Here is a 16,419-nt window from a genome sequence, read left to right on the forward strand (position 1 = left end):
ATTGTAAGAATTGAGTCCGTTCTGCAGTATGATTTTGCTAAATTCCTGGCATACTCTGATATAAAGCAAAAAGTGAAGGAAATGTTGTTGGTTGTTTTTTTCTTTTTTTTTTTTTTCCCTTTCCTCCAGAGCATGTGGAATGCAATGCAGAAGTTATACAACACAGAATGTATAATTATTGTGCAAAATTGATGCTTCTCTATCCATCATAACTCATATTTTTAATCTCTTGGAAATTATGTTCCAGATCAAACTCGGGTATTAATTTTATAATTTCTTTGTAAAAGCGCTTGATTGCGTCACATTAGAAACAACAATTCTGCTGATGCCTCAGAGGGGATGTGATAGGAACCGGGCAAAGAAATTGAAAAAGGATTGGATTCCACTGCTTCCTGACTGTAGTGTAGGCTGCACCAACACTGCTTTGACTGAAATTGGTGAACAGTTAAATGTTGCTCTCTGTCACAAGGGGGAGCCCATTTTCCATGAATGCAGCCAAGAGTTTGAGTTAAAGTGATCAAGGAGCGAAAACCCAGACGTTTCCAATGAGGTGCATGTAACTGTCACTTCTTCACTAGGCTGCCTTGCTGCTTAAACAAAGCGGGAGTGTTTGGAAGAAGCTTTAAATCCCTGATCCATACGTAAATCAATGTGTGTGGCCGGTGAACATTATTGAGTGATCCAAGTTAAAAGAAGGGCAGAAACGCTGAACAGTCTTAACCTTGACTGGTTTGTTCTAGGTCGATCATACTGTGTGTGCTCTCCAAGAATGCTGAATCAGTGTCTTGAGTCATTGGTGCAAAAAGTGCAAAGTGGAGTGGTAATAAACTTTGAAAAAGCTGGACCGGATCCCTCACCAATTGATGGTACTTGAATTTTTTTTACACTGTGATAGCAAGTAGCAGCAGTGGCTATCAATAGCATTTAGTGACCTTAATGTAGTAGTTGCCAAAACAATAGGAAAACTGTTGCAATGTGAAAGACGTTACTGCAGTAAGAACCTCCCACATCTGAAATTTTGTTGTACTTTTTCAAAATACTGGCTGCAGCTCCTGGGCACTAGGTAAAACCTCTACATTTGATCGTAGTACTAAGGTAGTCTTAAACGCAGTTATTCACATCAGTTAAATGGATTCATGAGTTTTAAGCAGTAGCTTTTGCCCAGCTAGAAATGTAAATAGCTTGATATGGAAATACCGGGGGTTTATACACTTACCCTTTTTTGCTTAATATAGTCAAGTGGCTGCATTAAGAGTTAAAATAGCAAATGCAACTGTGCAGCCTTAACCTTGTTCGAAATGGCTTAGCTAGGTCCCTCTTGTGGGATTTTTTTAATCCTGCTTTGCTGCAATAAAAAGTTAGTCTAGCAGTATTAGTCATGTGTATATTATTTTTTTTTCTTTTTTAATGCATGGAAATTTGAAGGTTATCTGGTAATAAGTGGGAGGAGAGAGAAACTGATCATTATGAAGGAGTCTAGATAACTGGCTTTCTCAGCTCAGATCCTGTAAAGATTGAATGCTTATTTGGTTTCTCATCGCTTCTGGGTTTTTGCAGAAATGCTTCCTGACCACTGTCTGCTATTCTTAGAAATAATATTAACTGCAGGAAGAGCTTCCCTGGGGGGTGTAGTTCTTAAACTCTTCACAGAAGTTAATACTTGTTTTTTTAGTTTTAACGCTATTTTGACTGATAAAGCCTTTTTCTTCTGTAGATGGGCAGGTGGATATATCCAGACCTTTTGGACCCCAACCTTGGCACAGCTGTCACAAACTTATTTATGTTAGACCAAACCCTAAAACTGGGGTTCCAATTGGTCATTGGCCTGTTCCTGAATCTTTTTGGCCAGATCAGAATTCTCCAACGCTGGTACGTACTGAAGCTAGATAAAGCAAAGGGTTTGTGCGTGGTGGAATATTCCAGGATTTCCTACTCACTGGTTTTTAAACCTTGAGATACCTATTTCATTGTAGCTACTGTAAAGTCAGTGTGACCCAAGAAGGAATGACACGTGTAAACCTGTGTTGCACTTCCCTCGGATAAATTAGGGATGATCAGATAATACCCTGGGCTTTGTTTTTTAGTAACTTTGAAGCGTTAAGAAACTGCCTGCAACAGATTGATTTGTCAACCTAGTACGCGCAGGTGGTGTTTCTGTTTGAACTCTGTTAAAATACCAAACCAGAAATAAGGTGACACTTGGATAATATGCCATCAAATTCTGTTGCCTTGCAGAGGGTATTAATAGAAGATAGTATGATCTTCCCAATTCTGAATCCTTGTGATAGTTCCGTCTTCATTCTAGCAGGTGAATGTAATTTCATCGGCTCTTGTTCATGTAGCCATACCTTCAATTTATCCCGAGTAGAGAAACTCACTTTATTTTTTTTTTTTAATATGCAACCCACAGAATGAATTTTATTTGTTCTTTTTCATAAAGGAATGCATGCCACTTCCTTTTGTTTGGTCTGAGAACTAATCATGAGCGAACTACTGTGTATTTTTGTATTTCTGCTAATCTTTGAGAATCATGAAAGGAGAAATAATGCAGTTGTATAACTGTTTCCTACATTTCATGATGACTTTTATTGAATTTTTGTGGTTCTGTTTGATAGGAAGCTAGTGTGCTGACTAGCAAATCATTGAACTTCTCGTAAATTTTGTCTCCTTTGTTTGAAAAATATATGAAGTCCTTTGAAATACAGGTTGTTGAGGAGTGGTACAAATATGAAGTCTTAGTCATATTTACGGGTTTGATGCTGGTGGCGTCTGTGAGCACGTTCATTGAAGGATGTGGATGCCCTTCTGAACTACAAAGCAAGCTAGTGTATATGAAGAAAAGTAAATCATCTGTAGTCATTTAAAACCAAAATGTCATTGTGTACTGGATAGTAAAAAGTTGCTCTGTAGGAAAACTATCCTGTGTACTCCTTGTAGTCACTATCAATGACACATCTACCTCCAGTCACTATAGAAAGTCAGTACAGTTTGCTACTGCAGTTCTTGACTGAGATTGCTAAAATAGATCTTGCCAAGTGAAGAGTTTTGGAACTAAATCTGCTAAAAACATGAGGTTGACTTGCTCAAGTGGTGAGAAGATGAGAGAGAATTCTTCTCTCGGCTGTAGCATATCTAACTCAGAACTGCATAAAGCACTGGGATTATTGCACGTGCAGGTAAATTCCTGGTGATGTCAATTGGAATTCCACATTGGACCTTCCTCATGTAATGTTGGGGAGCTAAGTTTGCTGATACTGTTTCAAGACTTGTATTTCCTTATTGTTCTGAAAAAACAGTGTTAAAATTTATCATATATTGTAACTCTTGTCTACTTGAGAGTTCATAGTTAGATATTTTTCTTTTCCTCCCTGTTACCTGAGCCACAGTGGAGTTGTCTCAAACATTCCTATCCCAACAACTGTTTCAAGTACTGTAGGTCATGATACTGCCAAGGCTTTCTTAAATGTATATGTAGGTCTGCTGATAATTATGATGGCAGATCAATATGTAAATGGCCGCTCCCACTTCTCCAAGGTAAAAGTAGTTCCGCCGTCCAGCCAAGGGTTATTGGACTTATCAAGTCTTAGCATTCAACTTCTTTTGCAGCCTTTAATTCCTACTGTAAGTGCTACGTGGCTTGGTCACAAACTCCACCACAACTCTTTACTGGAGGCATCTTCTTTGAAGAGAAATGCAGTTCCTTCAGTTGGTTGGGCCTCCTGTGTTGTGTGCACTGGGACAGTACACCTTCCTCAGAGTGGAGACACTCAAGGCAAGACCAGCTTGGTGGGCAGTTGATATTTGGGTGGCTCATCCTAAAAGGAAGAGATTAGACCTTATAGATGTAGAAAAATTGCTTGCAGGGTGAGGTGGTAGGGAGGTCCAAGAAACCCTGTGTTTCCCTGGTTCATTTTATGTATTTATTAGTTACCTTCTTGTAAAGAGAGTAAATGGAAGGAGGCTTCCCAGTTGAGCTCTTCCCCAGATTCTAGTGGCCTTGGAGGAGGCTCAGGGTAAGTATAAGAGCGTACGTTCCTCTCCTGAAAACACTTCAGTGGAAGGCGTACAGCTTCAGTTTTCCTCACACACAAAATGACAGCTTTCCAGCAAAAGAAATTTCAGATATGTTGTTAACTTACACTTGAAACTCAAGGCACAAAGGCCTTTTCCCTGTGATTAATAAAATGGAAAAAAAAAAAAATAAAAATCCAAACACTTAAATTGCTTCCATTGAAATAATTTTTCACAGGCCCAGTTACAGTGTGAGTTCTTCTAAAGCTTGTTTTTTTTCTGAAATCATGTTGCTTTTGGTCATTATAATTCAGTTTGAATTTTGTAGCTGTTAAATTTGCTAAGAAGGAAAAGTGCTGGAGGAAGTTGGCAAATACAAAAGTAAAGCGCCTGCTTCTGTAGGGAATAAAAAATGGGCATGCCCCAGAGTAACATTGAAGACTTTTTTTGTCCCCACTGGGATTTAGTTCCATTTGCAAAGTTTTTGTGTATGTGCAAGAAGTGTTACTTGTATTTGGTTCCAGACTTACTAGGTAAAATAATTAGCGTTTATCTAGAAAATAAGATTCCTTCAGATTTGAAGACAGTGCTGACATCCTGAATTAGTTGCTTAGGACTTGCATACAATAAATATGACTACTGTATTGATTAGGATCCTTAAATATGCGTGTTTACAAAGAACCTATATTACTTCAGTTGTTATAGCACATTTGCATTTTAATCGTTGTGCAGACTTATTAACAGTGGAATGCTTACATTTAGCCACCTCGCACATCTCATCCTGTGGTGAAATTTTCCTGTACTGACTGTGAACCGATGGTCATTGACAAACTGCCTTTTGATAAATACGAGTTAGAACCTTCACCACTGACCCAGTTTATCCTGGAAAGAAAATCCCCTCAGACCTGCTGGCAGGCAAGTAGAGTGCATGCTGAATTGAAGTTACTTATCGAATGCTGTTTTTCATAGACCTTATTCTATAATCAAAATAGGATATAAAATTTCAGCATAAAATATTTGGGATTTACGTGCAATATAATGTGTTTTCTTGCAGGTATATGTGAGCAATAGTGCAAAATACAGTGAACTTGGTCACCCTTTTGGTTACTTGAAAGCTAGTACAGCGCTGAATTGTGTGAATTTATTTGTGATGCCTTACAATTATCCAGTCCTCCTTCCACTGCTAGGTAAATACCACTTCAGAAGAGTTTTCCTAGGTGATAAACAGTTCAAAAATGATCTCCTCTAAATAGATTACTGCAGTTAATGCCAGTATTAATCACACACCTGTAGAAAGGTAGCATGTTGAGCAGTGCATTTGTAATCAGTAACTTTCACTTGTCACCGCTTGGCTGGCCTTCACGGCTCAGACTCAATGTGTAAGATTATTTACTTAATCATCATTCTTTCAGATATGTTCTGGTCTTGCTTTTTTCATTATTTTAGGAGTAATTTCTCCCAATCTCTTGTTCCAATTCATCAATTCAATTTGATAAATAATTTACCAGGTTCCATCTTTTGGCTGCAACATTAATCGTGCGTGTGTGTATATTTAGTTTAGTTGTATATATGTTAAAATACACACATTAGTTTGTGCATTGAGGAATTGACATTTCTTTGACAATTTCTTTTACTAGAAAAAAAAGATGCAATGCTGTCTAGACATGCTTTTCATTTTGGCTCTCTTCTTTTTATAATCATCAGATGACTTGTTCAAAGTGCACAAGGCAAAGCCTACACTGAAATGGCGACAGTCATTTGAAAGCTATTTGAAGACAATGCCTCCTTATTATCTTGGGGTAAGACTGCTTACCGTGTTAAAATTTATATTTTATTATGTAATTACAGTTTTTCCGCTATGTATGTATGTGTTCCCTATTTCAAGTGGAATACGTATTAATTTAAGAGCGAATAGCTAAACTTCTTGCATAATGATACTGTTTTCACTGGAGTCCTGTGGAAGGCTTGAGACCTGAATGTTACGAAAATTTCATCAGCTGTGACTCGTATATAAATGGTATCTCTGTTAATCAATTCCTGTATGAATAGAACAATGCTTTTAAACACCCCAAAAATGCTGCCCTGGAAGTCTTTATTTTTCTTCTTTTCTAACTTGGAGAACCTCAGGTTCTATTTGAAATAGATACAGTTAGTTGAAGTATGTAGACGATGCTTATAAAGTTAAATATGACTATCCACTATATTCTGTGTTTCAGCCTTTGAAGAAAGCTGTGAGAATGATGGGAGCACCAAACCTTATAGCTGACAATGTGGAATATGGACTTAGTTACAGTGTCATTTCATATCTCAAAAAGTTGAGTCAGCAGGTAATGTTGAAGCAAAAGAGCAGTCAAAACTTATTCTAATATCAGGATAATCTTAAAATGCTCAAGTTCAATGGCTTTGAAGGAAAAAAGAGCAGAGAGGTCAAGTTGATACCTTCCCATAAGCAATTAACGAAAAAGCAAGCGTTTTGGTTTTCTGAATTGAAGGGAAACTTAACGTTTAAATATGAACTTCATAGTCTGGACTATAAAGATAAATATGGAGGCACAAACTGAGATTTTTTTTTGTATTTAAAGAGCATTTTTACTTGTACAGACAGTAACGTACTTTTGTCCAAAAGAAAACATGTTGTCTTACCTTAGATATTAAAGATGTTGTAGCATTTTTTCAGAAAAGAGAGATTTGTGCTTTGCGCATCTGAATCAAAAGGTGTCCTTTCTTTGGCTTGTGAAATGAAATGGAAAGTCTTCAGTAAATATGAAGTAAACCGATGTAATTCAGAATCTCAAGTAAGGATACAGACGTGGCAAGTGACCTTTTGAAATTGTTGACTGTGTTCAGAATAGTGCCCGTATCTTTGACTAGTCTCCTGCACCAGCTAAAGCATTTCTGCCCTGCTACCTCCCACTTCTATTTTGTTGAACTGTGCATGTTAAGCTTTCTTGTCCAAGCTAATAAAATGATGCAGTAGGCTTGAAACTTTAAGAAACAGTAGTGCAAGTCTTTATAAGTTAGCTAATGAGTCCTTCTGGACCAGCTTTTTCTTAAAGCATTAATATCGATTACTCTTTGAGGAAGCAAACCTCTTGAAGTTTACAGTATATCCTATGAAATTATAGTCACACTGCTCAATGACTGTGAACTGATCTCTCAACCTAGACGTCTGAGACTCCTAAAGTGTAATGACATGCACTGCAAATTGTACTTGAAGCTTTTCTGACTTCTGAAAGGTACTGCCGGTAGAGACGCAGTATTCCTAATAGCTACAGCCTCAAATTTTGAGTAGTCTATAAATTTATGGGAAACTGCAAAGCCAACATTGGCAGGTGTATCACTAAATTGCTTTTGGCTCTTTGTCCAACTGTATTTTGCCAAAAAAGCTGGCATTTATGAACATGTTTAATTTTGGTACAAATCTAACATAATATTGGGGGTTAGGTCTGTCTAGTCAAACAGAATTGGGTATTATGTATTTAATATTTGATAACGTTTTGACTATTCATATTGGGCTTTTAAAAAGCTGATACCACTGTGTGACTGATCGCAACTATAGTTGTCGGAGAATCGGTCTTTTGGGAGTTCTAGCGTTCAGCTGTAATCATAGAAAACAGTGTATGTGAGTACAGATAGATTTGCAGATAATTACTAGTCCAATTATGATAATTTATGAAAATAAAAGCATTGCATGCATATTGGTGCTTAGATGCCATAATGGGCAGCAGAGGAGAAATATGCAGAAGACCTAGGCACAAACTGTTGGCTGTATTTAAAATTGTAGTAATCATTAAGTGGTTATGTATTAAGCACTCCTTAAGCACTCATCCTGGTAATGGTCGTCATAGTGTATTAGCACATTGTTGAATCTTCTAGGTAGGAATTTAAAATGAATAAGTCTGACTAATCCTTTTAAGAGCATATTGTCAATTTTATTTATTTATTTATTTCAAATTAAGGCCAAAATAGAGTCCGATAGAGTCATTGGCTCTGTAGGCAAAAAGGTAGCGCAAGAGACTGGAATTAAGGTCAGAAGCAGATCACACAACCTGTCTATGGCACATAGGAACGATTTTCAACATCTGCTACAGGGGATTACTGGGGAAATTCCTCATAGACCTCTAGACCTCAATATGAAGGAGTATGCTGGGTTCCAAATAGCTTTGCTGAATAAGGTAAGCACCACTGTGTGTAATGTTGTTATTTTCAATATACTTCCATTGAAATGCTAGATATTGTTTCATACATGGTATTAATTGGGACTTTATTTACTGGAACCGTAGGATTTGAAACCTCAAACTTTTAGAAATGCTTATGACATACCCAGAAGAAATCTTTTGGATCAGTTAACACGAATGAGATCTAATTTACTGAAGAGTACTCGCAAGTTCCTCAAAGGACAAGATGAAGGTCAGATAACAGTTTATTTTTTTTGTCTACTCATGATATGATTGGTATTAAAAAAAATGAAGTCTTTAACGAATAGTGTAGTTCTTGAAAACTTAGTGGATGTCTGATACTGCCATTAAACTGTATGTGGTTTTAGATTTTTTTTTTCCTGAACTCCCTTGAAGAAAAAATGGTGAGGATAGAGAAGATTGCCCATTCACTGCTCTGTCCTTTAGTTCCGTGTGAGGAGACTTGGGCTTTTACATCAGATCCTTTGTTCACTGTTTCTTTCTGACTTCCATGATGTTTCTGAGAAAAACAAAAAACAAAACAAAAAAAAAAATCAAAGAGCAGTTCCGACCATCATAATGTCTCTCCATAGAAGTGGATTGTGAGAAGTAGAAAAGTAAGCTTGCTCACTGGGTGCTGCCAGTATGATTCTTTTGCCCTTTAGCTCGACAATAAATAGTTCAGTAGTCTGCTCATTTATTCCTTTACCTGTGTCTTCTGGCACTGTTCTATGGCATCTAGCAAAAAATGATGAAATAGGTGGAGAAGCGAGTAGGACAATGCAAGTGAAAGTACATGTTACATTAGGCCTGCCACTACTTAGGTCAGATTAACATCTGTGATCAAGTAATGTGAAACGCAGAAAAGTTGCTCTTTGGAGAGGGGATTAAACCACATGAAAACTAATGTTGTGGGTTTTTTGGTGTTTTTTTTTTTTTTTTTTTTTCCTTGCTATTTCTGCCAACGTATGATTTGCTTGATCAAAGGCTTGGCAACTTTAAATCCACACCAAGTCTAGAATCAGATCCGTATTGATTGCAGTGGTCAAAAACCACCAGTGCTTTGGGAAAATGCCAGTCTCAACAATTACGTTTTGGGTGGCTGAAATTGGGTAGGGTTATGTCAAAGCTGTATGCAGCATTGCATTACTACTTCAGGTTAATGTGCCTTTTGTTTGTAGTAATGTTGTAGCAATAATTTGTTCCCAGTCTAAGTTTCTTCACCCATCTACCCTGTTGAAAAGTTACAGGACACATTGGAAAACTAACATCTATGCATGACAACTATTGCTTATTTCCCTGTCCTGATAAATACACAAGACATGTACTGATTCACTTAAGTTTCCTGCGCTCAAAACATGATGTTAGAAATACCAGTTGTGCAAAACTTACCGTTACTCTTTGCCTATCTATTTTGTTAATGCATCTGAGGAAAGGTGGAAAGCTAGGTGTGAAGTGGGTATAGACTAAATTCTCATAAGGTGAGCAGTATCATATATTAATAAGCCCTTTTGTTATGGTAGATCAAGTTCACAGCGTACCTATAGCACAAATGGGAAACTACCAGGAGTATCTAAAACAAATACCTTCTCCCCTCCGAGAGATTGATCCTGATCAACCACGAAGGCTTCATACATTTGGCAATCCATTCAAGCTGGACAAAAAGGTGACTTCTGTTTAAAGCTTTTTTAAAAATGTGCTCTTGTGTGAGTGTGTGTGTGCTGCTGAGTTAGACCCTTCAAAGAGCAATGTATTGGATAAAGACTTTCAAGTATTTGGGAAAGTACTGCTTACAAGAAAGCATCTCGGATGGTTTTCCCTCAGTAGTATCCTATGGAGGGCAGTCTTTACTGGAAAACCAATATTATGCCTCGGAATGGTGTTATAAATGAAATATGTTTGTCACTGTAGTATAGCTAATACCTGATCATGTTTCCTTTAGCGAACTTCCCCCGCAGGAAGCTTCCCATAACTTTGAGAGCATGGACTCTCTTTCGTCCAAAGCTGTCTCGGACTTCAGCAAATTCCCAATATCGTTTAGAGCTGTTATTTTAAATGTTTGAGTCATTTTGCAATTACCAAAATGGAAGTTTGGCAGCCCACTCAGTTGTCTTGCTGGGCGGACTGTTGGATAAGGACCTTAAGCATATTGATACAGTCTAGAAAGAATTTGGTCAACACCTGAGAATTCAGTACCTAGTGGCACGTTGTATATAGTTGCCTTATATGTGGCCATCATCATCACAGCATCAAAGCATTAATTGTATTTTCTATTGTGGGGTTTGGGTGTAAAGCTTAAGAATTTTCCCCATTAAATTAATTTCAGGGAATGATGATAGACGAAGCGGATGAATTTGTATCAGGACCTCAGAATAAACATAAAAGACCTGGAGAACCAAATATGCAAGGGATTCCGAAAAGACGACGTTGCATGTCCCCCCTGCTCCGAGGCCGACCACAAACTCCTCCGGTTGTGAATAACCACATTGGAGGAAAAGGGCCACCGACACCCGTCACGCAAGCACAGCCTGACCTTGTTAAACCTATTCCTATTCACAAAAGTAAGTGAATCTTCATCTTTAGAGAGCTCATTTTTAATTTATGCAAAAAACCTCCTTGCTTACGTAGAAATACCATTGGCTGATTTCCCAAACACGGCAATTTTATCCCTCGCTTTTGAAAATGACGCATTTAAGGGTGCATCTGGGGTTAATAAGAGAAAGAGTTAACGTAGTCCTTCCCACAGAAGTCTTTCATGTGAACTTCCCAGTATAAACCTTGTATTTCCTGTATTAGATGAGGAGATAATGTAAACAGTCAGAAGGGTGTTCTTCCTTTGCTTGGCAATTCACATGCTCCAGGAGTGTCACAACATGAAGTTAATCTGATCTTTGCTGTAGGGCAGTGAAATCGCTTCCCTTAGTGTGGAGCTGAGGTGCTGTGTAACAGCCTTGCTCACTGCTGAGCACTAAAGTAAACTTGGTCAGTTCAATTTAATGGGGAAAGACATTTTACAGGTGCTTTTTCTTCTGTCGGTAGGTCCATATAGCAACTTCCCTTTTCACATAAAGAATATACCTGTGACTTTTTTTTAAGCCGTTAATTGCCAGGAAATATAGTCATGTGCTCAGTGTTACAACCCAGAAAAACATTTTCCTATGCCTGGCATCTACGTTAGACTACACAAGCTGGAGCATAGCCTTGCAAGAGTTTAATACGGAACTGACTCGTTGACTTCTATCAAATGATAAAGAATCTGAAACTGTCAAGTGTAATCTTTGTTTTTTCAGCATCAGAAACAAATAACGAGGTTGCAATGGATGATGTGGTTGAGAATCATGTTACAGACCCACTCTCATCAGACATTTTCCCAAATTCTGTGGATCCAGAGTTTTCAATGTCCTCTTCTTCGTTCAATTCGTTGGATCGACCGGCAGCTCATACAGAAGATGTAGTCCATGAACATTTAGGGAATAACTTGAATGTTGATGGGTTTTTGGAGAATCATGAGGAATCAGGTAGTAAAGAACAAAGTACCGATGAGAACTTGCCAATGTCTTCACCCAGCAAAGGGAAAAAACCAGTGCATTGCAGAAGTTCCCGAGAGGTGAATATAGAGCTAAGAGCACAAATTATGAAAGAGATCCGAAAACCAGGAAGGAGTAAGTATGCCTGATCTGTCTTTCAGTTGATTGGCACGAGAACTAGACAAAGAATTCATATTAGATCACTATTTCAGAAACGTACTGAACCATGAGACTGAGGCAAAATAAATATAAAGATGAAAAGATTTGTTTTAAAACTGCTGCTAAAAGCTTTCTGGATGAGTGATTAAAACATCGCTATACCTATCAGTGTTCATGAAAGTCAGGTTTTTTACATTATCAGTATTACAATTAACTTGTTAGGTGTTCAGTAATGTCCTCAGCTGCAGTATCCTGTGGTTTTTAATGTTAGTGTTCATTAAGCAGTATGTCATTGCTGCAGGCCTAGTTGATAGGAGGTACATCCTAACAGCTTACAAAAGCTGGATGCAGTCTGTTGCATCTGACTCAGATCTATTACAACAGGTACCTGTATAGGCATTTCTTAAGTAACTGATTTTGCTCTTCTCTGTATCTTTAAGAATATGAAAGAATCTTCTTTTTACTGAAGCATGTACAAGGAAGCTTACAAACCCGACTGATATTTTTACAAAATATTATCAAAGAAGCTTCAAGGTAGGTAACTGAATCGTATTAATCTTATAAAACTGAACCATGTACTGCCATACATAACTGCTTGACAGCTATGCAGCTCTTTGTTTGAAACTTGCCACATGATACTTTGCATTGCAAGTAAATAATTCCCTAGAAAAAAACAGAAAGGCATCAATTTCCCGATGTGTGTTGTTTGCCCAAGCTTACCTTTTTACCTCAGATTTTGTCTTTTAGAAGATCATTCAGGTTCCAAGGTTCAGGTGTGAGCGTACTGCTAATTTGAAATGCTGATGAACCTGCATATTACTGTGAATTAGGCTTTCAGAAGCCGCTGAAATTCCTTATTCTGCATCAACTCAAAATCTCACCCTAAAAATAGTTTTGAGAGCCAGGTATGCTCCATAAAGATAGATCTCTGCTCTTCAGATTTATTTCCTTCGTAGATACTGTAGTCCTGTCCGAGGCTGTGGAAATGGAAGGTAATTTGTCACTGGAGTAGAGAGACTTGCTGAGGATTTAAACCCTGTGCTGTTAATCCAGGTGGAAACTGTTCCTTACAGCATCCTTAGACTGACCATACTTGCTTAGCCTTCTACGTGTTTACTTAGAGGAAAGAAAGGAGAAACATATAATTATCATTGGAAACTATTGTATTTGAGTCAAAGTGAACTAATCATTCCAGCATTCCTCCTTGGATCATAAATATAGCTGTAACTCTGAGCCATATTTCAGAAGCCTCAAAGAATAGTTGATTTTTTTTTTTCCCCTCTAATCCACTTTTGTATTAGTGTTTTTCCTGTGTCATTATCAAACATATTTTATGATTAAATTAAAAAGTGATTTTTGGATAAAGATACGTTGAGAGTTGAAGGTACGCTGGACGTTGAACATGCATACAGCTCCTCTACCCTTCTACTGCCAGCACAGCAGGGCGTGTGGATTTATATAGATCGTGTTCTTCCTATAGCAACAATTCCTTTATCATGCTTTTGCTTGATCTGTCTTTATATCATCACCTGTCAGAGTTGTTCCACAGCCTGTGGTTTATACATGCTTCCTCACTGTCCCAGCACACCAAAACGTTACTGTTGCTCCTGGAGTCTGTGGCAGCCCTTGGTGGGATTGGAGTATTTGTGTCTCTGAGATTAGGGTCTCCAGATCACCTGCCGTTCTTATTTCTGTTGCACAGCCTCTCCACTCCAGTTACCTTGAGTTGACTCTTTCCATAGAAAATTTGGCAGTGGTTGAGTGTTGCGGTTGGATGTGTCAGAATTCAGTCCTGTCTCCCATCACAGACAACAGTTTTCTGTATCTACTGGTGGAAGAGGTTGGAAATGCTGATTCTGTTGACTGTTGTTAAACTTGAATTTTTATTGGTTTGTGTGTAGGGACAGCTTGTTACCTCCCGCTTCCCTCCTAGGTGAGATTTTTGTTAGCGTGGTCATTTTAGCCACCCGGATAACACTGCCTATAATCCCTATGCAGTTTTCTGCTTCTTCCCTTATCTAGGCAAGCTATCACACTTACCCAAGGTTCCCTGCCCCCTGCAGGAAACACCTCTAGGCTCTCCACAGTTGTCAAGAGAGTCTTGTTTTGTTAACTGATAGCTGACATTTGCAGTGCCATGGAATGCAATTAAAATTAGGGATGCCTGCTCTCCTCCCCTGCTCCAAGCAGCGCTGACCCTGAACACAGACATCAAGCTCTTGAGCATTTCCACAACACAAAGCGTGTGCTTAAAAACAGTCCCCGTTCAAGTCTGGAGGTTAATTGACTAGAGAGTTGTGAGGGGAGAGGAAGATTTCTAAACCAATCCAGTTTTCATCTTCCTTTGAAAACGGACTGCCCCACAGTTCCTCTTCTGATAGCAGAAATTTGAGAGGCAGAAATCAGGATGAGGTAGATAATGGATTTCTTTTTTTTTTACTCTTTCTGTCGGTTGTGAAAATATTAAGGATGAGGAGATACCACATCTCAATTTCAAATCCTTAGCTATTTCTGTTCTGACAAAGATTCTTTTTATGCTTAGTGATACACATTGGCTCAGCCTGGACGGGTGGTAGTAGTGCTTATAAGGAGTCCTTGCTGAATGCAAGAGATGTGACTTCCCAATAGATGGCTATGATTTTGGATGCAAAGTGAAGAGATTTATTTAGGAAAGGGCTAAAAGGAATTAGTCTATGTAGTGAAGAGATCTTCAGTATTTCTGGAGTTGGCATAGCCATCCATTTGTGGTCCTAGTGCTAAGAATAAGTGTGCTTTTAATTCTCTGCTAAAATAGTCTAGAGCAAAAGCTGACAAAACACAGATCAACATTCTCTAAATCAACCAACTTATCGGTATGACAAATTCATTTCTCTTTTTTTTTTATTCTCCAAATTAAAAGCTTTAAGCTACTAATACACATAGAAAAGCCCAAAGTGTGTACCTAGGCAAAATGCTGAACAACACCTACTTGTGATAAAAGTCCTGGCAAGAATACGTACAACCAGTTACAAAATAATAATGGAGCTTCATGCTCAATAGCTAGAACTACTCAAGGAAGTTTTATTGTTAAGGGTACTAATATTCCTAGCAGAGTGAACAACTGAATTAGTCAATGCTTAATTATGGTGATTACAACATTAATTAGTGTGGTAAACTGTTTCTGTTGCCTTGGAAAAAAAAAAAAAAATGTTTGCTCTAGGGTTCAGCATTTGGAAAAGAACTTTTGGTGAGATGTACTGAAGGGCTTGACATAGTGCGCTGTAAACATGAATTTTTGTGCTAACAGTAATGTGAGAATAGTTAGCAATGTGGTTTTTTCCCCACCTTCCACCAGGGACGGTCTAGGAAATGTCTGCTGTTAACTTGAAAAGCTTCTCCAGAGGGGCTTGAAGATATTTTGAAAAGTGACGTTGCCCAGTCACTTGCACAGAATACGAGCGTGTTAAATTTTCACTGGGGTTGCATTAAAGTACTTTGCTATTAGTTTGAATAATTTGACTTTTACTAGAGGGAATGAGGAGGAGTAATTATCGATTTCCCCAGTCAATACTCTTCAACGAACGAGGAGGAGTTGTGAAAGCACGGGGGAAGGATGGAGGGGAAGCAGTACTTGGCGTGGGGGGGTTACTGGGGAGAACTGGGATGAGGAGGATGGGCGAGGGCCCAGAACGTGGGTGTTCAATGAGAGGGGACGTGGGTGGGAATGGGGGCTGGGTTCCCTTAGTCAGGCTGGGGTTGTGGGGAGGCTCGTGGTCTGGGAATTAGGGCAGGTGCCATGTTTCTGTGAGCCAAGAGCATGGACCGGGAGGCCTGGCCAGGACGAGAGGCTTTTGCTGGATTTTAGTAAGGTGGTAGGACTGAAGCTGGTGTGTAGGTCAGAAGGGTACTGCGTTGAGATAAGCGTGTGATCTTTTCATCACTGCTTATCTTGGAGCATGTGTACGGCTGCCAAAGCATCTGTCAGAAGTGGCTCCTGGGATGCAGAATTATTGCAGGGGGGGGTGGCTAGCTGGAAACAGCTAGAAGCTGCGTGTGCCGAGGCAGGGGTGTAAGCAAAGGTGGCAAAAGGGTCTGCTGTTCAAATCTATGTAGTCGATGCGGAAAAGAACTGCAGGGACTCCAGGTATGGATTGCATCTGTATTTCCTTTTAATTTCTTGCTCAGACTTTTAACTTGTATTTTCTTGTCGGGAAATCTGCTCCGCGCTGTGTAGTGGCTATTATTTCACCAGTACCAACTTCACTTAACTTTTGTGAGTGTGGCATGAAGGCATGCAATAATCCCTAAAAGCTGTTGCCAGCTTTAGGATTATAGTTCTGTTGACATATATTTGTGTACTTCAGAATTTTACTTCTGCAAACAGCAAACTCTTAATGCTCTTTTTCGTGGCTTTCTGAGGGCTCAGTGATGTTCAGCGACATGCTAGAACAGATTGTAGTAAGCGTAGTTTTGTATTTTCCCATTAAAACCAAGTTAGTAGTTTACCATAACTTCAGGAGAGAGTGTATATACATATGAGGTATACATAACCTCATTATGCACTG

General features: G+C 38.7%; 1 protein-coding gene across 3 annotated transcripts in view; it reads left to right on the forward strand.

The window, feature by feature from the left end:
* Nucleotides 1-16,419, forward strand: part of INTS6 (integrator complex subunit 6) — a 47,242-nt gene that overhangs the window by 29,490 nt on the left and 1,333 nt on the right. For 2 of the 3 annotated variants that reach the window (XM_042805866.1, XM_033006660.2), the window contains 12 exons: nt 741-866; nt 1,715-1,869; nt 4,774-4,926; nt 5,066-5,198; nt 5,716-5,810; nt 6,228-6,338; nt 7,971-8,186; nt 8,295-8,421; nt 9,713-9,855; nt 10,516-10,750; nt 11,480-11,851; nt 12,316-12,409. In XM_042805866.1, the coding sequence (XP_042661800.1) occupies nt 741-866; nt 1,715-1,869; nt 4,774-4,926; nt 5,066-5,198; nt 5,716-5,810; nt 6,228-6,338; nt 7,971-8,186; nt 8,295-8,421; nt 9,713-9,855; nt 10,516-10,750; nt 11,480-11,851; nt 12,316-12,409 (1,960 nt within the window). The remainder of the gene's footprint in view (nt 1-740; nt 867-1,714; nt 1,870-4,773; nt 4,927-5,065; nt 5,199-5,715; nt 5,811-6,227; nt 6,339-7,970; nt 8,187-8,294; nt 8,422-9,712; nt 9,856-10,515; nt 10,751-11,479; nt 11,852-12,315; nt 12,410-16,419) is intronic. The other variant, XM_042805867.1, reaches the window with a different exon arrangement.

Source organism: Tyto alba, unplaced genomic scaffold (genome assembly GCF_018691265.1).
Source record: "Tyto alba isolate M040663 unplaced genomic scaffold, T.alba_DEE_v4.0 Super-Scaffold_45, whole genome shotgun sequence".
Taxonomy (NCBI): Eukaryota; Metazoa; Chordata; class Aves; order Strigiformes; family Tytonidae; genus Tyto; species Tyto alba.